The 22,941-nt window shown below is 45.4% G+C and overlaps 1 protein-coding gene across 2 annotated transcripts; it reads left to right on the top strand.

Annotated features, from left to right (window-relative positions):
- The first annotated feature begins 6,565 nt into the window (after nt 1–6,565).
- Nucleotides 6,566–14,948, top strand: LOC109770429 (uncharacterized). 2 transcript variants are annotated; one of them, XM_040390321.3, is made up of 6 exons: nt 6,566–7,046; nt 8,027–9,018; nt 9,103–9,174; nt 9,277–9,494; nt 13,629–13,852; nt 14,062–14,948. In XM_040390321.3, the coding sequence occupies exons 2-6, from the start codon at nt 8,037–8,039 to the stop codon at nt 14,699–14,701; spliced, it is 2,136 nt and encodes a 711-aa protein (XP_040246255.1). In that variant the 5' UTR covers nt 6,566–7,046; nt 8,027–8,036; the 3' UTR covers nt 14,702–14,948. The 2 variants fall into 2 exon arrangements, with proteins under 2 accessions (XP_040246255.1, XP_020184719.1); XM_020329130.4 differs by having other exon boundaries at nt 6,567–7,249.
- Nucleotides 14,949–22,941: the final 7,993 nt, after the last annotated feature.

Here is a 22,941-nt window from a genome sequence, read left to right as displayed (position 1 = left end):
TCACAAAAGAACCAAACACATCAAGAGACACTTCAACTCCATCTGTGATCAAGTCAAGGAGGGAGACATAGAAATTTGCAAAATACATATGGATCTGAATGTAGCAGACCCGTTGACTAAGCCTCTTCCACGAGCAAAACATGATCAACACCAAGACTCCATGGGTGTTAGATTCATTACAATGTAATCTAGATTATTGACTCTAGTGCAATGGGAGACTGAAGGAAATATGCCCTCGAGGCAATAATAAAGTTGTTATTTTGTATTTCCATATTCATGATAAAGGTTCATTATTCATGCTAGAATTGTATTGATCGGAAACTTAAATACATGTGTGAATACATAAACAAATACCGTGTCCCTAGTGAGCCTCTACTAGACTAGCTCGTTGATCAAAGATGGTTAAGGTTTCCTAACCATAGACATGTGTTGTCATTTGATAACGGGATCACATCATTAGGAGAATGATGTGATGGATTAGACCCATCCGTTAGCTTAGCAGATTGATCATTTAGTTTATTGCTATTGCTTTCTTGATGACAAATACATATTCCTTCGACTATGAGATTATGCAACTCCCGGATACCGGAGGAATGCCTTGTGTGCTATCAAACGTCACAACATAACTGGGTGATCATAAAGATGCTCTACAGGTATCTCCGAAGGTGTTTGTTGAGTGGCATATATCGAGATTAGGATTGTCACTCCGAGTATCAGAGAGGTATCTCTGGGCCCTCTCGGTAATACACATCATAAGAAGTCTTGAAAGCAAAGTGACTAAGGAGTTAGTTTCAAGATGATGTATTACGGAACGAGTAAAGAGACTTGCCGGTAACGATATTGAACTAGGTATGAAGGTACTAACAATCGAATCTCGGGCAAGTAACATACCGATGGACAAAGGGAATTAAGTATGTTGTCATAAGGTTCGACCGATAAAGATCTTCATAGAATATGTAGGAGCAAATATGTGCATCCAGGTTCGGCTATTGGTTATTGACCGAAGAGGTGTCTCGGTCATGTCTACATAGTTCTCGAACCCGTAAGGTCCGCACGCTTAACGTTCATTGACGATATAGTGTTATATGATTTGGTGACCGAATGTTGTTCGGAGTCTCGGATGTGATCACGGACATGACGAGCAACTCCGGAATGGTCCGGAGGTAAAGATTGATATATAGATGATGATATTTGTGATCAAAATATGCCCTAGAGGCAATAATAAAATGGTTATAATTATATTTCCTTGATCATGATAAAGGTTTATTATTCATGCTAGAATTGTATTGATCGGAAACTTAAATACATGTGTGAATACATAAACAAATACCATGTCCCTAGTGAGCCTCTACTAGACTAGCTCGTTGATCAAAGATGGTTAAGGTTTCCTAACCATAGACATGTGTTGTCATTTGATAACGGGATCACATCATTAGGAGAATGATGTGATGGACAAGACCCATCCGTTAGCTTAGCAGATTGATCATTCAGTTTATGCTATTGCTTTCTTGATGACAAATACATATTCCTTCGACTATGAGATTATGCAACTCCCGGATACCGGAGGAATGCCTTGTGTGCTATCAAACGACAACATAACTGGGTGATCATAAAGATGCTCTACAGGTATCTCCGAAGGTGTTTGTTGAGTGGCATATAATGAGATTAGGATTGTCACTCCGAGTATCAGAGAGGTATCTGTGGGCCCTCTCGGTAATACACATCATAAGAAGTCTTGAAAGAAAAGTGACTAAGGAGTTAGTTTCAAGATGATGTATTACGGAACGAGTAAAGACACTTGCCGGTAACGATATTGAACTAGGTATGAAGATACTAACAATCGAATCTCGGGCAAGTAACATACGGATGGACAAAGGGAATTAAGTATGTTGTCATAAGGTTCGACCGATAAAGATCTTCATAGAATATGTAGGAGCCAATATGGGCATCCAGGTTCGGCTATTGGTTATTGACCGAAGAGGTGTCTCAGTCATGTCTACATAGTTCTCGAACCCGTAAGGTCCGCACGCTTAACGTTCGTTGACGATATAGTGTTATATGATTTGGTGACCGAATGTTGTTCGGAGTCTCGGATGTGATCACAGACATGACGAGCAACTCCGGAATGGTCCGGAGGTAAAGATTGATATATAGATGATGATATTTGTGATCGAAATATGCCCTAGAGGCAATAATAAAATGGTTATTATTATATTTCCTTGATCATGATAAAGGTTTATTATTCATGCTAGAATTGTATTGATCGGAAACTTAAATACATGTGTGAATACATAAACAAATACCGTGTCCCTAGTGAGCCTCTACTAGACTAGCTCGTTGATCAAAGATGGTTAAGGTTTCCTAACCATAGACATGTGTTGTCATTTGATAATGGGATCACATCATTAGGAGAATGATGTGATGGACAAGACCCATCCGTTAGCTTAGCAGATTGATCATTCAGTTTATTGCTATTGCTTTCTTGATGACAAATGCATATTCCTTCGACTATGAGATTATGCAACTCCCGGATACCGGAGGAATGCCTTGTGTGCTATCAAACGTCACAACATAACTGGGTGATTATAAAGATGCTCTACAGGTATCTCCGAAGGTGTTTGCTGAGTGGCATATATCGAGATTAGGATTGTCACTCCGAGTATCAGAGAGGTATCTCTGGGCCCTCTCGGTAATACACATCATAAGAAGTCTTGAAAGCAAAGTGACCAAGGAGTTAGTTTCAAGATGATGTATTACGGAACGAGTAAAGACACTTGCCGGTAACGATATTGAACTAGGTATGAAGATACTAACAATCGAATCTCGGGCAAGTAACATACCGATGGACAAAGGGAATTAAGTATGTTGTCATAAGGTTCGACCGATAAAGATCTTCATAGAATATGTAGGAGCCAATATGGGCATCTAGGTTCCGCTATTGGTTATTGATTGGAGAGGTGTCTCGGTCATGTCTACATAGTTCTCGAACCCGTAGGGTCCGCACGCTTAACGTTCGTTGACGATATAGTGTTATATGAGTTATATGATTTGTGACCGAATGTTGTTCGGAGTCCCGTATGAGATCACGGACATGACGAGGGGCTCCGGAATGGTCCGGAGGTAAAGATTGATATATAGGACGATGGCATTCGGACACCGGAAGTGTTTCGGAGTGTACCGGGTAGTATCGGAATACCGGAGGGGGTACCAGACACCCCCGGGAGGGTAATGGGCCTATTGGGCCATTAGAGGCGAGCACACCAGCCCACAAGGGGCTGGCGCACCCCCTATGGCAGTCATCCAAGTGGGAGAAAGGAAGGGGGATTCGTCCTCCCCCTTCCTTCCCTCTCCCTCATCTCCTTTTTCCCCTCCCGCAAATATGGAAGGGGGCGCGGCCAAGGGCAAAGCCCAAGTAGGATTCGGCCCTACTTGGGGCGCCCCTTGGCCTCTCCCCTCTCCCCCACCTATATATATGTGGGAGGGGGCGCCACACAGACCCACGGCAATTGCTTAGCCGTGTGCGGCTCCCGCCTCCACCGTTTACACCCTCGGTCATATTTTCATAGTGCTTAGGCGAAGCCCTGCGGAGATAGCATGACCATTACTGTCACCACGCCGTCGTGCTGCCGGAACTCATCCACTACTTCGCCGTCTTGCTGGGATCAAGAAGGTGGGGACGTCACCGAGCTGAACGTGTGCTGAACGTGGAGGTGTCGTACGTGCGGTACTCGATCGGTTGGAGCGCGAAGAAGTTCGACTACATCAACCGCGTTAACAAATGCTTCCGCTTACGGTCTACGAGGGTACGTAGACACACTCTCCCCTCTCGTTGCTATGCATCTCCTTGATAGATCTTGAGTGTGCGTAGAGATTTTTTGTTTTCCATGCAACGTTTCCCAACAATTTGGACACCGGAAGAGTTTCGGGATGTACCGGGTAGAAATCGGGTCACCGGAAGGGGTCCGGACACCCCCGGGAGGTTAATGGGCCATATGGGCCAAAGGGGGGAACACACCAGCCCACAAGGGGCTGGCGCACCCCTCCTAGGCCGCAGCCCTTGGGGAGAGAAGGAAAGGGGGGAGTCGGCCTCCTCCTTTCCTTTCCCCTCCGGCAAATATGGTAAGGGGGGCGCCACTAGGGAAGGACCCAAGTAGGATTCGGCCTACTTGGGGCGCCTCTGTGGCTGCTCCTCCCTTCCCCCACCTATATATATGTGGGAGGGGCACCACACATAACCACGAAAATCTCTTAGCTGTGTGCGGCGCCCCCCCCCTCCACCGTTTACACCCTCGGTCATATTTTCATAGTGCTTAGGCGAAGCTCTGCGGAGATAACATCACCACCACCATCACCACACCGTCGTGCTGCCCGAACTCATCCACTACTTTGCCGTCTTGCTGGATCAAGAAGGCGTGGACGTCACCGAGCTGATTGTGTGCTGAACGCGGAGGTGTCGTACGTTCGGTAATCGATCGGTTGGATCGCGAAGAAGTTCGACTACATCAAGCACGTTAACAAACGCTTCCGCTTACGGTCTACGAGGGTACGTAGACATACTCTCCCCCTCGTTGCTATGCATCTTCATGGATAGGTCTTGCGTGTGTGTAGAAATTCTTTTGTTTTCCATGCAACATTTCCATCACCTCCTCCCCCGCAACTCTCGTAGCGCTGGTGGCTCCCATGACAGCGTCTGCGGGGGATCTGGTGCTTCCGGTGTCGCCGACGGCTCCCTTCGAGACATGCAGCATGAATTTGGCGCCTTGAGAGCACCATCGTTCCCGTCAACGACGTCGTCCCCATTGACGACGACATTTTCCCGCCTGCCCCTCGTCCTCTTCATCCCTGACCCCATCAAGGACTATCCCAAGCCTAAGCCCGAGGACCCATTTAGGGTTGTGTTGCATCTCTCTACCCTCAAAGTGAGGCGCGTTGCCGCGAAGAGGAGCAAATATGCGAGTGCTTCAGCCCCGCAACCAACAGTGAGGAGGAGCAGCAGTAGCTCGTGGTCGTCGCTATGAAAGGAGGACGACGCCAACGACTTCACTTACCTCGACGAGCTGTTGGATTTAGATGAGGAGGATGAGGACAACTAGGTGGTGGGAGCATTCAGTAGTGGTAGTATAGCAACGCCTATTTTGAAGATGTCGCTTAACGACATTTAAAGTCGCAATAAATATGTAAATGCGACAAATTTTAGCCACTGATATAATTTCTAGTTAAGCTATCATGTTTGATGATGTTTATGCACTGTTTTGGTTGGATTAAATGGCGTTTAAACTGAAACAAGATTTTGAACCAACTAAAGGAGAAAATATGGAAGTTGCCATTTGGCGATTTTGTGTTTGCACATAGGCCGCACAACCTTCAAAGCATTATGGAACATGCTCCATATGGAGGATGGCGATCCAAATTTTGGCAACGACTAAAATTGCTCTAAATCGACTTCTTTAGCATCAACAACTTTAGCTAGGAATAAATGTCCTCACGTCATCGTTGTCATATCCAGCTAGACAAGGATGTTCATTTTGGTTGCCGAGAACAGCCAATGAAGACCAGTATGCCATTGATTAGACAAAGCTTTCAACAAGATAACAAATGCAAGTACATTGTTGTTGAGCCCGATCAATAAAGGATAGAACAAAAGTTTTCACCTGGAGATGAAGCAGTGTTCGAGTCAGCATCTTTAAGATGGAACGTCTTCCCACCTAAGTCCATCAGCACGCCCGTTAGGGAGCTACCCATGTCTCAGTGGGGATCTGCTCGCTGCCACCCCACATTGGTGCCAGGGACACTACAACATCCACCATATCGTCGAAGTCGCTGCCTTGGTGGCAGATGCCTTCATCAGCATTGGACGCTACGCTGACGCCACAAACCTCCTCATGTGATGCCCGTTACCCTCGAACGAGACAAAAGTTTCCTTGCGTCGCCAGCGAGCGCCCACAGCGCCACGCACAACCACCGTCGTCATGCCTACAGATTCGTTGATGCACTTAGAGATGCGCCGTCGCTCTCTTAATCATCTTGTCACGATCGTCGAGGGTTGCAAGCCCCGCCGCAATGACCCGTAGAGGCCGCCACCGCCACCATCATTAGTCCTCACAGGGATCCGGCCAACGTCGCCGATGCCGCTGAGACGTGCAGAGGCGGTTGCCCAAAATAAGTGTCAATTGATTTCCATGGCAGGAGCTCAAAGGCAACGTTTATTTAGAGAAACTTAATTCCAAACATCATTGTTTGCCAAAAATACAGCAAACCAGGCATAGAGAACAATCACACAAAAGGTTTCCATTTCCTGCTAAAAGAGATCTGGCAAAGATCAAAATCTTTCAACATCACAATGCCCACGCCACACCCCGTCAGGCTGACCGGTAGGTCCATCCGGTAGAGCTTTGTGACGCACCCCTCCCATCCTTTCCCCTCCCGGGGCTGTTCCTGCGGGGCCCGCACTCCCCTGCCCCGCTGCACCATTCCCGATTTTCTACTTCATAAATGAGGCCCCAGCCTCCCCCCCCCCCCCCCCCCCCCTCTCTCTATCTCTTCACGCCTCCCCGGTTTCTCTCTCCTCACACGGAGCAAACAAGAAACTGAAGGAGCGCAATGGCAACGCCAACGGGCTGCAGCCAGAGCCGAGGGCCATCGCGGCGTTGCGTCACACGGGGTACATGCGGAGCGGGGGGCGAAGGTTCGGCGCCAGGCGGGGCCTCGCGTGGCTGCTGCACTGGCTCATTACGCAGCACATCGCTGCTGCCAGGTCGCGACGAGCGCGCAGCCCAGAGAGAGAGAGAGAGAGAGAAAAACAGCCAGCGGCGGCTCTCGCAGAGAGAAAGAAAGAGAGAGATAGGGGGGATTGACTCGCCAATGTAACGCTTCCTCTCTATCTCTTGTCCTGTTGCTCGCTTTTGCGGAGGGGCGGAGCGGAGAGGGGGTCTCCGCGCGGCTTTGCTCTGTCTTGCCAACCAAGCCTGCTTCGTCTTTTACCCTCTCCTGTTCTTGGTCTCAGCGCTGGAACGGGACGGGGATTGCTTTTCGGTGCGCCTGCGAAGGTGCGATCTCTGGCCTCGGTTCTTGGTCCGCGGATTGCCTCCTCCTCGTCTCGTGGGGTTCGAGTTAGGCGTGGGGTTTTTGGGGTTTGGGTTCTTTTTGGTTCCTTCGGCTGGAATTCTGACAGACTGACTCTGGTTCGTGTGGCTGTGGCGTGCTCTGGTTCCGAGGTGAAGTTTGGCCGACCCAGTTGGTTTGGGCGAAGGTGAGTGTTTGTCCATTGGAGCCCGATTTCGTAGCTTCCGCCTCTCTCTGTACTTTTGTCCCCCAGATGTTTTCTGTGGCTTTGAAGTTCGCTTTGCCGATGAATTAATCAATCATTGTGCGCGTGCGGTCTCCAACCGTGTAGGTTAGTCCGAATCGATGGGTTGTAATGATGATATTGCCGAGCCAAAATAGGCGACTTTTTATGTGTGAGTAGTATTTCATTTTCTTCCTCGCAAAGTGCCTTTGTGGATTTGTGTTCTTGTATAAACGTGTTCTTTTTTCCATCGATTAGAGTTTCCTGTTACATGGTGAATTACCGAATGCAGAAAAATCTGAATTGCAAATAAAAATCTGAATTGCATTACTTGGTGGGCACAATCATTGCTTACATTTAAAATAGGCGAGCTTTTATGTCATTTATTTTCTACTTCACAAAGTGTTGTTGTTTTTTATCTTGGAAAAAAGGGCGTTCTTTCTTTCTATCCTTTATTTCTATCGATTAGAGTTTCCTGTTACATGGTGCCTGAGTATTGTTTTCATTTCGTTACTTGGTGGGTACAATCCTTGCTTACCCGTGCCTTGAAACTCTGATTTTCTAACCTCCCCTGTTTCTTTTAATTACTGAATGCAGTAAAATTCTATAACTTCAGTCAACATGCATAGGTGGTAGTTTTAGACCAACATGCCTTGTACAAATGCAAATGATTAGTTCCTTTGTCAGCCATGAGCCCATGATGGATTCCATGTCAATCATGACTTGTCTTCGTTGTTGCAGGAAGTGAAGCATGGGTACAACTGCCTCCAAGCAAGACTGCAGCACCGCATTGCAGCTCTGCAAGGGTCGTCTGAAACACATTGAACAGGCAATCGATGCAAGGTATGCCCTTTCGGCTGCTCATCTGTCGTACGAGCAGTCTCTGCGCAATGTCGGCGTTGCTTTGAGGCAGTTTGTGGAGTCACAGCATGAGGGTGATCCGGAAAAGTCCCCTTGCTCTTCGTCTGCTTTACCATCCCCATTGCCACCTGCAGACAATTCTAAAATTTCACCACTGAAAGTGCCCCGCCATTCTGATATTAGTCGCTTGAGGTCAGAAGTAAGCCCATCCTTGACAGTGACAGTCGACCCAAGTGGTGGTGATGCTAGTTTTATCAGAAAAGGGCAGCCCATCCCGACTTCGGTTTCACCACCGTTGTCTCCGGAATTTTGCCCCCCATGGGATTTCTTTGAACCAAATGATATGAGTGAAAATGTTGCCACCCATGTCTCAGAGAACTGCGAGGCAACTTTGGATGATTTTGGCCATGTCGATGGGAGGGATCAAGCTTCCTCTAGTCAAATATCTGAGGTGCAAGAACAGTTCGGAACACATGGATGTAAAGACCTTGATGACAATTTTGACCATCTTAAGTTGAATCGCAATGACTGTAGTGAAATTGAGATTGTTGATACAGACTTACCAAATGACTCAAGCTTACACAAAGGACCTGATCAAGTGCAGAGACAGAATGTGGAGGGGCAGAATCCTACACGTATTACTGACAATAGAAAAAACGAAGCCCACTCTGTAGACAAGGTTAATGTACCAAAAATATCTACTGAAAGGGAAGAAGAAAAGGGCAGTTCCATCACCAGCGTATCAAAAGATTTTCTGTCTGATGTTAAAGAACTCGAGCGCCAATTTGCTCGGGCAGCTGAGTCTTGCCATGGGGTCTCAAGGATGCTTGAGACAAGGAAGATTCGACTAAGCTTTTCTACCAAGATAACAGGTGAGGAATACATTTTTCACAGTTAGACAGTTCTCTTGATCTTCTATGGTTATACTTGCTTAATATCAGTGCTAATTATTGCAGGGAAACCGTCGTGTGCACTTTCTCTGTCAGCATCCTTGCTCTGCTGCAATGCTGGAAATGTAGCTTCCCATGGTATATTTAGTATTCATATCAAATACATTAATATGTGAAGTTTGCACTCTAAACAATAACAGCCTCATTTGGATGATATTTTACTCAACTGTTTCACTGCAGAATCAGAGCAGCATGTCACAAAAGTGATCGCTTGGAATCGCTCACTTTCATCACGATCTTCATCATCTAAGAATCCACTATTTTCTGCTCAAAAGGATGATGACCCTCCAGAAAGCATTAGCGATTTTGTTGAAGAGTTTTGTATGATTTCAGGAAGTCATGCATCCTCTTTAGATAGACTCTATGCTTGGGAAATAAAGATTTATCATGAGTTAAAGGTGAGCCAACATGTGTTGTTCAACAGATGCTTATAGGATTAACTACACTGAAAATTGAACTTTTGCGTTATCAGTATAGAATCATGAGGTTGTGCTTGTCCTGTGTTTTCCAGTAGACCTGTAGCATATAGAGCTGATCAAACTGTTTTTATTTTATGCCATCTATCCAGTTGTGCATTGACCTTTTTGTAGGTGTAACCACTACTTTCAGTAATATCTGAAGCTATCTTGTCTTAAGCAGAGTTGTAATGACGCTACAAATGTATATTTAGAAATTATGTGGACACGTTTTTGATATGTATGCTCTTGTGTGTCACATGTTAATCTTCTAGATAGGAAACCATATATGGCATCCAACATAATTACACCATTGCTGTATTATGGACAAAACCAATATATTTTTCTAGTGAGCTCTCAAGCATTTTCTGGACTTAGATAGTCTTTATTGTAATGTGATGTCTCCTTTTGCATCTGGGCTAAATGTTGTGTAGCTAAACAAAAGTATTTCCTGCAACTCACATGCTCGAAAGGAGTTCTTCCCATTTACTTGGAGATCCTCTTTGCACGATGAGCCATCGTTATGATCCTATGATCATGCCGAGAGACACTACACCTACGGGCAATTTTGTACGGGATTAAAGTTACGGTGTGAGGTGTCAAGATATAGTTGGAAATCAGGGGCGGGAGGATCCACAGTGAAAATCAGGGGGGTAGAGATTAGCGCGGAGATGGGTCCGTATGTTGTTTTCTTTAGATGTTTTAGCCAACTCAAGGATTTTGGATCATGCCTAGGGGATATTTGTGTCTCAAAAATAAAAGCTTTACTTCTGTTGTCCTTATTTTCCAGCAATCTTTTCTGACATATTTTCCAGTAAGTTAGCTTACAGGAATTATGAAGTTGTAAGTGGTGATTATATTGCCTCAACCATAGACAGTAAAGTTTGAATTATCACACGTTAATGCATTTCTCTATAGTGATGAATTCTATTTGAAAACAAAACAGAGTATGGTCTTACAAATAATTTTTTCAAACCATCCGGCAGACTTAGATCGCTCATGTCCATCTCACGTCCAACACAATAGGAACTTCCAAGGATTTTCCAAATGAATAGTTGCCTTTTGTAGTTGAGTCGAAGTTAACGTCCAAGGCTACACAAGTGTCACCAAATTTGTGTTAATGTTTGATTTAATATTGAATAAACAATAATTGCATGATGCTCAGGGTATATTGTTCCTACTATACCGGTCTCTGCTGTGCCATTTGACAATTAAAGTTGCACTCTGAGTATCAGTAATACTAGATAGCATGAAATCTAACATATACGCTTGGTACTTCACGTCTATTCCTCCTATCTAGAATTCTTAACATCTTGGTGCTATTTAACAAGTGTACATAAAAATAGGTTCAAAACAAAATAATGTACAGGTTGCAAGAATCATGATTCAATTCTTAAAAACATGTTAAACAGAGCCTCCCCTAGTATGCCCATGGTGTTGGTACAAACAATCAGCTCAGAATTATCATTTTGTGTAATTGTGTACAAACCAATGTCACCATGAATGTCATATGTCCGGGTCGTTGTTTGTTTGTATGCAGCATTTCCTCCCAAAAATTATAGGGGAATCCATACCCTTCTCAGCAAATTGGCTCGCAGTAGAACAAAATTGGTAACTGTGCTACATATGCTTTTAACATAAGAACTACAGTTATATTCTACCTACCTACTAGTGGATTATGCCATTTATTCCCACATTAGGTAGTTTTATTTTTAATTTGCAGGTTATGAATTTGTGCATTAAGTTTCTAAAAACATAGGACATATTTTGGTAACCAACAGGCTATTTTAGCGACACCTTTTTGTGGCTGTATCCATGATTTTTTTTAATGTAGAGCTGTTTCTCTTTTTGGACCTGGCTATAATTTGTTGGTTGCTGCATTTTCCTCGTGTTTGTCGTTGCGTTCTTTTGCGATAACCTTTCACTTTGTTGATGCCCGCTACACGCCAAATAAAAGAATACTTTCATCATGTGGTCGGTGAATAAGCCAATAGTATTAGCATGTGCAATATTAGGCTTACGTCTGCTTACTACTCACACTAGATCTAAGCTATTCAGGGTTGACTAACTGGGTGATACCAAAAGCCACAGAAGGTAATTATGATTTAGGTTGGACTAAAAATAAACTAGAATTTACATAACAATAGGATACATCCAGCCATCCACCAACCTTGGATTTTCTTCAAGATATGTGTGATAAAGCGCCATCTAGGATTCAGATCCCATATTGCTTGAAGGTATGTTGCTTACAATGAAAATTTTGGGGAGGGCTGATGAGGATGGGAGCTGATCAGAGAATAAGGTTTTGGATTGTTGAAGGGAAGTATTGTGGCATGACAATGCTATCAACTTGTGTGAGGGGAGGTTTGGCAAGCGAGGAGAGGACTTTAAAGGCGGTGGATGAGAGAACTGTAGTTTTTTTTTTAATTTACAAAAGCGGATGTTCAATACATGGTTTCTTTTTTTGGTCTTAAACCAAATATCTAATACATCTTGGAGCTATTCAACAAGTGTACAGAAAAATTGGTTAAATACAAGACAATGTACAAGGTTGAAAGCATCATAATTCAATTATTCAAAAGTATATACAATGTGAAACAGAGCCTCCCCAAGTATGCCTTCGATGTTGGTAGAAACAATCAGCTCATAATTATCATTTTGTGTAATTTTGTACAAACCATTGTCACCATGATCGTTATATGTGCGAGTCGTGGTTTGATTGTACAAAACTTCTCCTCCCAAAAATTATAAGGGAACCCGCAACCTTCTCAGCAAATCAGCTCGCGGTAGAACGAAATTGGTAACTGAGGTACATATGCTTTTAACATAAGAACTACAGTTATATTCTACCTACCTACTAGTAGATTAGGCCATTTATCCCACATTAGGTAGTTTATATTACTTTACAGGTTATAAATTTGTGCATTAAGTTGCTTGAAACATAGAGCACAGTCTGGTAACCAATAGATTATTCTAATTACACTTTTTTGTGGCTGTATCCATGATTTACTTTGGTGGTTGTTTCTGTTTTAGGACATATCTATAGTTTGTTGGTTGCTGCATTTTCCTCGTGTTTGTCGTTATGTTCTTTTCCGATAACCTTTCACTTTGTTGATGCCTGCTACACGCCAAAAAAGAACACTCTCGTGCATGTGGTCGGTGAATAAGCTAATGGTATTAGCATGTGCAATATTACGCTTACGTCTTCTCGCTACTCACACTAGATCTTAGCTATTCGGGGTTGACTTACAGGGTGATACCAAAAGCTATAGGAGCTAATTATGATTTAGGAAGGACTAAAAATAAACTAGAATTTACATAAAGAATAGGATACATCCGGCCATCCACTAGCCTTGGATTTCTTTCAAGATATGTGCAATGAAGCGCCATCTACGATTCAGATCTCATATTTCTTGAAGGCAGGTGCTTCACAATGAAAAATTTGGGGATGGCCAATTGGGGGGGGGGGGGGGGGGGGGGTGGAATGAGTTGGATGGGAGTTGAGCCGGAACAAGGTTTTTGGATTGTTAGGGGGAGGTATTGTGGCATGACAGTGCTATCAACTTATGGCCGGGGAGGTTTGGCAAGCGAGGAGAGGACTTTGAGTGACATGGAAGGCGGTGGGTGAGAGAACTGAATGGTTAGTTTTTTTATTTTTTAAAAGCGGATGTTTAAAATATGGGTTCTATGTTTAGATCTTAAACCAAATATCTAATGCATCCCTTATACTCCCTCTAAAGAAATATAAGAGCGTTTAGGTCACTATAGTACCTAAACGCTCTTATATTTCTTTACGGAGGGAGTATTTTGCGTCGTTCAAAATATTGAAGTAAGATTAGTATTTATTTATTTATTTATTTATTTATATATATATAATAAATGCAGAAATTGCCTTGGGATAACCTCTCACAGGCGTCCTGATATTTTTAGGTTACGGAATATCTTATTACTGTCAGAAGTTTCAGTAAATTCTGTTATTTGCATTATTTCTATATAAGTGTGCATGCTATTTTCTGTCTTATTTGCTACACTCTGACCTAACTGCTTCAACTGGTGTTGCAAACTTGCGATTTGCAGAATATTGAATCAATCGAGCAGATATACGACAAAAAATGTGCTCAGCTAAGCCATCTATGTGCAAGGGATGCAGATGCCAGGCAAGTTGACAAAACTCGGTTTACTATCAAAGGGTTGTATTCGCGACTCGTGGTAGGAACTGAAGTGCTATACTCAATTTCAAAAACAATTGAGAAGTTGCGAGATGAAGAGTTGCAGCCCCAACTTCTTGAATTACTACAAGGGTAAGCCTTTATTTGCTTCGTAGCGCTATGTACAGCACATGTGAGGACTTCAGGACCATTGTCAAAACTGTAATTACACCTGTTATGGTTAAATAATGTATTCATTTTCAGGTAGTATGCAAAGGTTGAAGGTATTGGCTAAAATGTTATATGTAGGCTCTGACATTAAATGTGGATATCATACTTATTATTGTGCTCGACACTGACAGGCAGACGCGCATGTGGAGGGTGCTGGAGGAAGTTCACCAAATGCAGCAGAAAATTACCTCTCCAACAGATGCAAAGCTCCCAGCAATGTCTCCTCCAAGCGAGTCCCGCGGACATGCCTTGATGAACCTCATCACTGAACTGGGAGTCTTCTACTCCAGTTTGGCAGGCTGGGTTGATGGTTACAAAAACTATGTGAGTGGTCTGCACTCCTGGCTACAGAACTGTGTGGTGCAACCACGAGACCCGTCAGGGGGAGGAAACCTGACCCTCTCGCCTCGCCAACACCTTGCACCGCCCCTATTTGTTCTCTTGGGGGATTTGTCCGCAGGAATGTCATCGCTCCCGTCTGAAGAATCATGTGACTCCATCAAGAACCTTGCAGCAGATCTCAAGAAAATGTACAGGCGCCAGGCAGCAGAACAGAAGAAGGCAGCGAAGAAGAGATCTTCAGACACTGGGGCAGAGGGTGACAAATCGTCAGAGACTGAACCAGAGATGGCAACCCTGCAGGGCGGTCTGACCGCAATGTTCGATCGACTCTCTAAGCTCTCAGGTGCCATGGCCAGCCTGGCTGAAAATGTGAAACGGGAGGCGGAAATCGCCCGGGAGGCGTACGCCATCGGTCGCCGCACAGAGTAAGTTATAAGATCATACCAGGTCATTTTCTTGAGTTCAGGTGTCGGTTTATAGGACAGACAAAGATAGAAACAGGTTTCTTCAGAGAAGAAGAATGATGGTGATGTTTGGTTTTGGTATATACCGTGAACTGTATGTACATTCCTTTGCCTGGGCATAGTATCTTGGGTGTTGTTGATGGTCGGACCAGTCCTAGCTTCTGTAACCAGACGGTTCTGGGGTAAAGTTTGTTTGTCGAAAGCACCGATGATGGCTGTGGCGTTTCGCCATTGTGTTTGCTGGGGCAGATCGTGCTTCTCTGCCTGCTTGTTTATGTCTGCTGCTGAGCTTGGGTAATCTGCAGCGATCTGTGCTGTCTTGGCACTTGGCAGTAACAGATCCTGAGTCCTGGGCCTGATGGGATCAGGTTCTTTTTGAGTTCTCAATCTCATCTGTTTTTCTATATGGCAGATGATGCCGTGCAACAGGGCTTCCTTCTTCTGTATGTGCTCAGAGTTCAGAGTTCTGACCCTCGGCAGCATGGAGTTTGTGCGCTCATGTCATGTGTGGCCTCCCTGATGCTGTTCCGGATGAATAGGCTGCATGTGCATAGATAGAAATCACACCTCAATCGCCCCCGCTTCGTCCGGACGGGTGGCTCCCTGTTCGCCTCCCCGGCGTCGTCCCCACTCCTCTCGCTCCCGTCGCTGCTGTTGAATTAAAACCCCGAGCCCTGTCAAAGTTCAGTTAGCTAGTTTTTCTGTCAGGTTAGCTTTCCCGTTTTTTTCAGTCTTTCTGTTAGCTAGCTTTGCTCGAAGGTTGCAATGGCCTGGAGCGAGTCGTGCGCCTCGTTGATCTGCTCGTGGGATGGCACGAGCGTTGTGGATCACGTAGGCGCCAAGTCAGGGGCCACGATCCCCAGTTTCCCCTCTGTACTCTGAATAAATAGAAGCAAGAAAGGAGCAGAAAAGCTGTGAAGTTTACAGCGCAAAAACACTTCTGTTCTTCGTCCATCTAGAGCTCTGTTCTCTCGCGTGTGTATTCGTCGACTTGGCACTCCGGCAGTGCTGACAGCTGCCGCCGGGCAAAGCCCGTGTGGTGTGGCTGACGGCGGCGGCGGGGCTCCAGGTGGTTCTGCGCGCAGCGGCGATCTGACCGCAGTCCGCGGCGACGTGGCATCTCCTGCCCTGTGTTTCCGGCGACGGACTTCGCGATGGGCTGGGCAGTTATGGCTGAAGCCCAAAAACCTATTTGGGGCTCTGTGCGTCAAACAGTCGGGCGAACGCACACGCAAAAACATCAAGCGTGAGCAATGAGCCAGCTTACTTTGCCACAGAGACCAACCGGTTTTGGGTTCCTGCTAGGAGAAATGTTCGGTTGAGGCGAGGGGAGTGCCTTCGCCCAAGGGCGACCAGTGGGGTATGCAAAGATTCATGTGGATGCCGAAGTTACATCAACTAGAGGAGAGGCGTCTATGGATGGGGTATGCTCTGCAGCCACTGCTTACAAAGGCGCAGTTCCTTGGTTTGACTCTTTCTCCTATGGACTTCATGGTGTGGAAAGTCTGCCCCTCCCCCCCTCCCCCCCCCCAAAGGTCAAGTTCTTTGCTTGGCTCGCCTTGCAAGAACAGATTTGGACCGCCGATCGGCTTGAGCGTTGTGGTTGGAAAAACTGTGGACTTTGCCCACTTTGCAACTGCAAGCGAGAGCCGGAGACGCCCACTCACCTCTTCGTCAAATGCCGCTTCTCTACTCGACTTTGGAACTTGGTCATCAAGAAATATGGGCTTGCGCACATCGACACCACCTCCTAGCACCTCCACGAGTCCCTCTTCGAGTGGTGGGATAAGAGAACCGACTTGGCAACCACAATAGGCAAGCGATGGCCTTCCTCACCATGTTCATGACGTGGGCAATATGGAACGAGAGAAATGCTAGGATCTTTTGACACAAGAGTGCGCCACCGTCAATCATTCTCAAATTTGTTACTGACGAGGGTAAGTTATGAGTTATCGCCGGTGCTAAGAAGCTAGGGAATATTGTATTAAGTGAGTTGTCAGGCCGTGCTTGACGGGACCTTGTAACACTCAAACTCTTTCTTCTCATTTAATAGATGAGGCAAAAAATTTGCCTCCGTTTCCAAAAAAATAATAGAGGAGGGTCGGCAGCAACTGTATACCGAGACATAGGAGTTTTTTTTGGGCAGCTCATCGTTGGTCATTCCAGGAGTGGATGATTCAGGTACGCTGGAGGCTATATTGCGTGTCAGGAGGCCTTTGCACTCGCTCAAGATTTGCACCTCCAGAATTGTGTCATATCACCTGATTTGAAGCAAGTGATAGTTGATATTGTTAAAGGAATCATGGGTAAGTATGGGGCCATTGTTAGTGAGATCAAGTCTCTAGCAACTCTTTTCAATTGTAATTTTATTTTTAAAGGTCGTGTTGCGAATCATGAAGCATATAGTCTCGTCAAGTACTCTCTCTCTCTCTCTCTCTAGATGAGGGACGTCATGTCTGATTTGGCCAATCTCATAATCTAAATTGTATCCCACATTCTATGGGTTTTGGTGAATAAAACTTGACTTTACCCCCTAAAAAAATCTAGAAGGTTACCTGAACATTTTTTTTCTTTTACTGGTTTCCCGTTTCTTTTTTTCCGTGTTTATGTTTCTTTTCTCTTCTTCTTCCTTTTGTTTTTGTTTCTTTTTCTTTTTAAATTTTAAATTTTCTTTTCTTTTCATTTATTGGGTTCGAAAAAATGTATAGAAAATTCCAAAATAGTTTATATTTTTAACAGATTGTTCACAAAATCGCATTTGAAAATCTGTAGTGGCTGATAGTTCTGATAATCCACATTTCCTAATTAGACATTGAAGCTCGTCAGCTCGTTTGGCCAGTGACGCGCACTCATCAGTTTGGAGGTTTAGGGTCCGATCCCTCGCACGGACGCATTCCTTTTTTTGGGTGATTTTTTCACTGTTTCCTTGTGACAATGGGCCAGCCTAGTCGGGGGTTGTCCCTATGCAGCGCGTGTGAATCGGACGAAATGTGCGGCGCATAGTAGCATCTAGCTGTAACGCAGGACATCGCGGGGGCTATATCTTGCTTATAGCGAGATGGTAGCTCCCCTCGCTTGAAGCGTGGCGTGATCAGGTCGGCCATCACTGTAGCTATGCATTTTTTCTCTATGTATTTTTTGCTTTGGTTTTCTCACTATTTGGGTCGTTGTTTCTGTGTTGTATTTTTCTCCCCGGTTTTCTCTGTTTGTGGTCGGGTTTTCTTTTTTTTTCTTATGTATTTTTTTTGTTTTTCCATTTCTTCACCGGTTTCCTTCCGTTTATTTATTCTTCATCATACTTTGTTTTTTCACTGGTTTCCTTGATTTTTCTTTTTCTTCTTCTTTACATGTTGGTTTTCTTTGTTTCTTTGTTTTCTTCGCTATTTTTTCTTTGGTTTTCTTTTTTCTTTTGTTGGGGAACGCAGTGTTTCAAAAATTTACCTACGATCACGCAAAATCTATCAAGGAGATACATAGCAACGAGACACACGTACCCTCGTAGACCGAAAGCGGAAGCGTTTAGCAACGCGGTTGATATAGTCGAACGTCTTCACGATCCAACCGATCCAAGTACCGAACATACGGCACCTCCGTGTTCAGCGCACGTTCAGCAAGATGACGTCCCTCGAGCTCTTGATCCAGTTGAGGACGAGGGAGAGTTTCATCAGCACGGCGGTGTGGCGACGGTGATGATGAATTTACCGGCGCAAGGCTTCGCCTAAGCACTACGACAATATGACCGAGGTGTTAAACTGTGGAGGGAGGCACCGCACACGACTAACAGATTGTCTGTTGTGCTATTGGGGTGCCCCATGGCCACATATATAAAGAAGGGAGGGAGAGAGGCCGGCGGACAGGAGGGGCGCGCCAAGGGGGGAGTCCTACTTGGACTCCTAGTCCAAGTAGGATTCGCCCCCCCTTTCTTTCTTCCACTGGAAGGAAAGGAAGGAGGGGAGAAGGAGAAGGAAGGAGGGGGCCGCGCCCCCACCCTTTGTCCAATTCGGTTTAGGCAGGGGGAGGCGCGCGCCACCTCGTGGCCCTTCTTCCCTCTCTCCACTAAAGCCCACTAAGGCCCATTAACTTCCCGGGGTTTCCGGTAACCCCTCGGTACTCTGGAAAAATACCCAGAGCACTCGGAACCATTTGGATGTCCGAATATAACCTTTCAATATATGAATCTTTACCTCTCGACCATTTCAAGACTCCTCGTCATGTCTGTGATCTCATCCGGGACTCCGAACAAACTTCAGTCATCAGATCACATAACTCATAATACAAATCGTCATCGAACGTTAAGCGTGCGGACCCTACGGGTTCGAGAACTATATAGACATGACCGAGACACATCTCCGGTTAATAACCAATAACGGAACCTGGATGCTCATATTGGCTCGTGCATATTCTATGAAGATCTTTATCGGTCAAACCGCATCAACATACGTTATTTCCTTTGTCATCGGTATGTTACTTGCCCGAGATTCGACCGTCGGTATCATCATACCTAGTTCAATCTCGTTACCGGCAAGTCTCTTTACTCATTCCGTAATGCATCATCCCGTACCTAACTCATTAGTCACATTGCTTGCAAGGCTTGTAGTGATGTGCATTACCAAGAGGGCCCAAAGATACCTCTCCGATACACGGAGTGACAAATCCTAATCTCGATCTATGGCAACCCAACAAACACCTTCGAAGACACCTGTAGAGCATCTTTGTAATCACCCAGTTACGTTGTGACGTTTTATAGCACACAAAGTGTTCCTCTGGTATTCGGGAGTTGCATAATCTCATAGTCAGAGGAATATGTATAAGTTATGAAGAAAGCAATAGCAATAAAACTAAACGATCATTATGCTAAGCTAACGATGGGTCTTGTCCATCACATCATTCTCTAATGATGTGATCCCGTTCATCAAATGACAACACATGTCTATGGTCAGGAAACTTAACCATCTTTGATTAACGAGCTAGTCAAGTAGAGGCATACTAGGGACACTATGTTTGTCTATGTATTCACACAAGTACTAAGTTTCCGGTTAATACAATTCTAGCATGAATAATAAACATGTATCATGATATAAGGAAATATAAATAACAACTTTATTATTGCCTCTAGGGCATATTTCCTTCAGTCTCCCACTTGCACTAGAGTCAATAATATAGATTACATAGTAATGATTCTAACACCCATGGAGTCTTGGTGCTGATCATGTTTTGTTCGTGGAAGTGGCTTAGTCAACGGGTCTGCAACATTCAGATCCGTATGTATTTTGCAAATTTCTATGTCTCCCTCCTTGACTTGATCGAGGGTGGAATTGAAGCGTCTCATGATGTGTTTGGTTCTCTTGTGAAATCTGGATTCCATCGCCAAGGCTATTGCTCCAGTATTGTCACAAAAGATTTTCATTGGACCCGATGCACTAGGTATTACACCTAGATCGGATATGAACTCCTTCATCCAGACTCCTTCATTTGCTGCTTCTGAAGTAGCTATGTACTCAGGTTCACATGTAGATCCCGCCACAACGCACTGCTTGGAACTGCACCAACTGACAACTCCACCATTCAATATAAATACGTATCAGGTTTGTGACTTAGATTCATCTGGATCAGTGTCAAAGCTTGCATCGACGTAACCATTGTTAGAAATATGCCCTAGAGGCAATAATAAATTGGTTATTATTATATTTCCTTGTTCATGATAATCATTTATTATCCATGCTAAAATTGTATTGATAGGAAACTCAGATACATGTGTGGATACATAGACAACACCATGTCCCTAGTAAGCCTCTAGTTGACTAGCTCGTTGATCAATAGATGGTTACGGTTTCCTGACCATGGACATTGGATGTCGTTGATAACGCGATCACATCATTAGGAGAATGATGTGATGGACAAGACCCAATCCTAAGCCTAGCGCAAGATCGTGTAGTTCGTCTGCTAAAGCTTTTCTAATGTCAAGTATCATTTCCTTAGACCATGAGATTGTGCAACTCCCGGATACCGTAGGAATGCTTTGGGTGTACCAAACGTCACAACGTAACTGGGTGGCTATAAAGGTGCACTACAGGTATCTCCGAAAGTGTCTGTTGGGTTGGCACGAATCGAGACTGGGATTTGTCACTCCGTGTAAACGGAGAGGTATCTCTGGGCCCACTCGGTAGGACATCATCATAATGTGCACAATGTGACCAAGGAGTTGATCACGGGATGATGTGTTACGGAACGAGTAAAGAGACTTGCCGGTAACGAGATTGAACAAGGTATCGGGATACCGACGATCGAATCTCGGGCAAGTACCATACCGGTAGACAAAGGGAATTGTATACGGGATTGATTGAATCCTTGACATCGTGGTTCATCCGATGAGATCATCGTGGAACATGTGGGAGCCAACATGGGTATCCAGATCCCGCTGTTGGTTATTGGCCGGAGAACGTATCGGTCATGTCTGCATGGTTCCCGAACCCGTAGGGTCTACACACTTAAGGTTCGATGACGCTAGGGTTATAGGGAATAGATATACGTGGTTACTGAATGTTGTTCGGAGTCCCGGATGAGATCCCGGACGTCACGAGGAGTTCCGGAATGGTCCGGAGGTAAAGATTTATATATGGGAAGTCCTGTTTTGGTCACCGGAAAAGTTTCGGGTGCTATCGGTAACGTACCGGGACCACCGGGAGGGTCCCGGGGGTCCACCAGGTGGGCCACCGGCCCCAGAGGGCTGCGTGGGCCAAGTGTGGGAGGGGACCAGCCCCAGGTGAGCTGGTGCGCCCCCCCACAAGAGGCCCAAGGCGCAGGGAAGGGGGAAGGGGGACACCCTAGGCTCAGATGGGCCTAAGGCCCACCTAGGGTGCGCCCCCCCTCTCTCCCCCTCTGGCCGCCCCCTAGATGCATCTAGGGCTGGCCGCACCCCTTGGGGGGGGGAACCCTAGATGGGGGCGCAGCCCCTCCCCCTCCCCTATATATAGTGGGGGTTTGGGGGCTGCCAGAGACATGAGTCTCCCTCTCTCTTGGCGCAGCCCTACCCCTCTCCCTCCTCGTCTCTCGCAGTGCTTGGCGAAGCCCTGCTGGAGTGCCACGCTCCTCCATCACCACCATGCCGTTGTGCTGCTGCTGGACGGAGTCTTCCCCAACCTCTCCCTCTCTCCTTGCTGGATCAAGGCGTGGGAGACGTCACCGGGTTGCACGTGTGTTGAACGCGGAGGCGCCGTGGTTCGGCGCTTAGATCAGAATCAACCGCGATCTGAATCGCTACGAGTACGACTCCTTCATCCGCGTTCTTGCAACGCTTCCGCATAGCGATCTACAATGGTATGTAGATGCACTCCCCTTCCCCTCGGTGCTAGATTACTCCATAGATTGATCTTGGTGATGCGTAGAAAATTTTGAATTTCTGCTACGTTCCCCAACAGTGGCATCATTAGCTAGGTCTATGCGTAGTTTCTATGCACGAGTAGAACACAAAGTAGTTGTGGGCATCAATTTTATCAATTTACTTGCCGTTACTAGTCTTATCTTGATTCGGCGGCATCGTGGGATGAAGCGGCCCGGACCGACCTTACACGTACACTTACGTGAGACAGGTTCCACCGACTGACATGCACTAGTTGCATAAGGTGGCTAGCGGGTGTCTGTCTCTCCCACTTTAGTCGGATCAGATTCGATGAAAAGGGTCCTTATGAAGGGTAAATAGAAATTGGCATATCACGTTGTGGCTTTTGCGTAGGTAAGAAACGTTCTTGCTAGAATCCCATAGCAGCCACGTAAAACATGCAACAACAATTAGAGGACGTCTGGCTTGTTTTTGCAGGGTATGCTATGTGATGTGATATGGCCAAAAGGATGTGATGAATGATATATGTGATGTATGAGATTGATCATGTTCTTGTAATAGGAATCACGACTTGCATGTCGATGAGTATGACAACCGGCAGGAGCCATAGGAGTTGTCTTAATTTATTGTATGACCTGCGTGTCAATGAAAACGCCATGTAATTACTTTACTTTATTGCTAACCGTTAGCCATAGTAGTAGAAGTAATAGTTGGCGAGACAACTTCATGAAGACACGATGATGGAGATCATGATGATGGAGATCATGGTGTCATGCCGGTGACGAAGGTGATCATGCTGCGCCTCGAAGATGGAGATCAAAGGCGCAGGATGATATTGGCCATATCACGTCACTTTATGATTTGCA

The sequence above is a fragment of the Aegilops tauschii genome, chromosome 5 (assembly GCF_002575655.3).
Source record: "Aegilops tauschii subsp. strangulata cultivar AL8/78 chromosome 5, Aet v6.0, whole genome shotgun sequence".
NCBI classification, from domain to species: domain Eukaryota; kingdom Viridiplantae; phylum Streptophyta; class Magnoliopsida; order Poales; family Poaceae; genus Aegilops; species Aegilops tauschii.
This window is presented reverse-complemented; position numbering and strand designations above follow the sequence as displayed.

Excerpts from the sequence above, each read along its gene's own strand:
- LOC109770429 (XM_040390321.3), top strand. The coding sequence starts at position 8,037 with ATGGGTACAACTGCCTCCAAGCAAGACTGCAGCACCGCATTGCAGCTC. Across the intron at positions 9,019-9,102 it reads CTTTTCTACCAAGATAACAG|GGAAACCGTCGTGTGCACTT; the intron begins GTGAGGAATACA and ends TAATTATTGCAG. Across the intron at positions 13,853-14,061 it reads CTTCTTGAATTACTACAAGG|GCAGACGCGCATGTGGAGGG; the intron begins GTAAGCCTTTAT and ends CGACACTGACAG.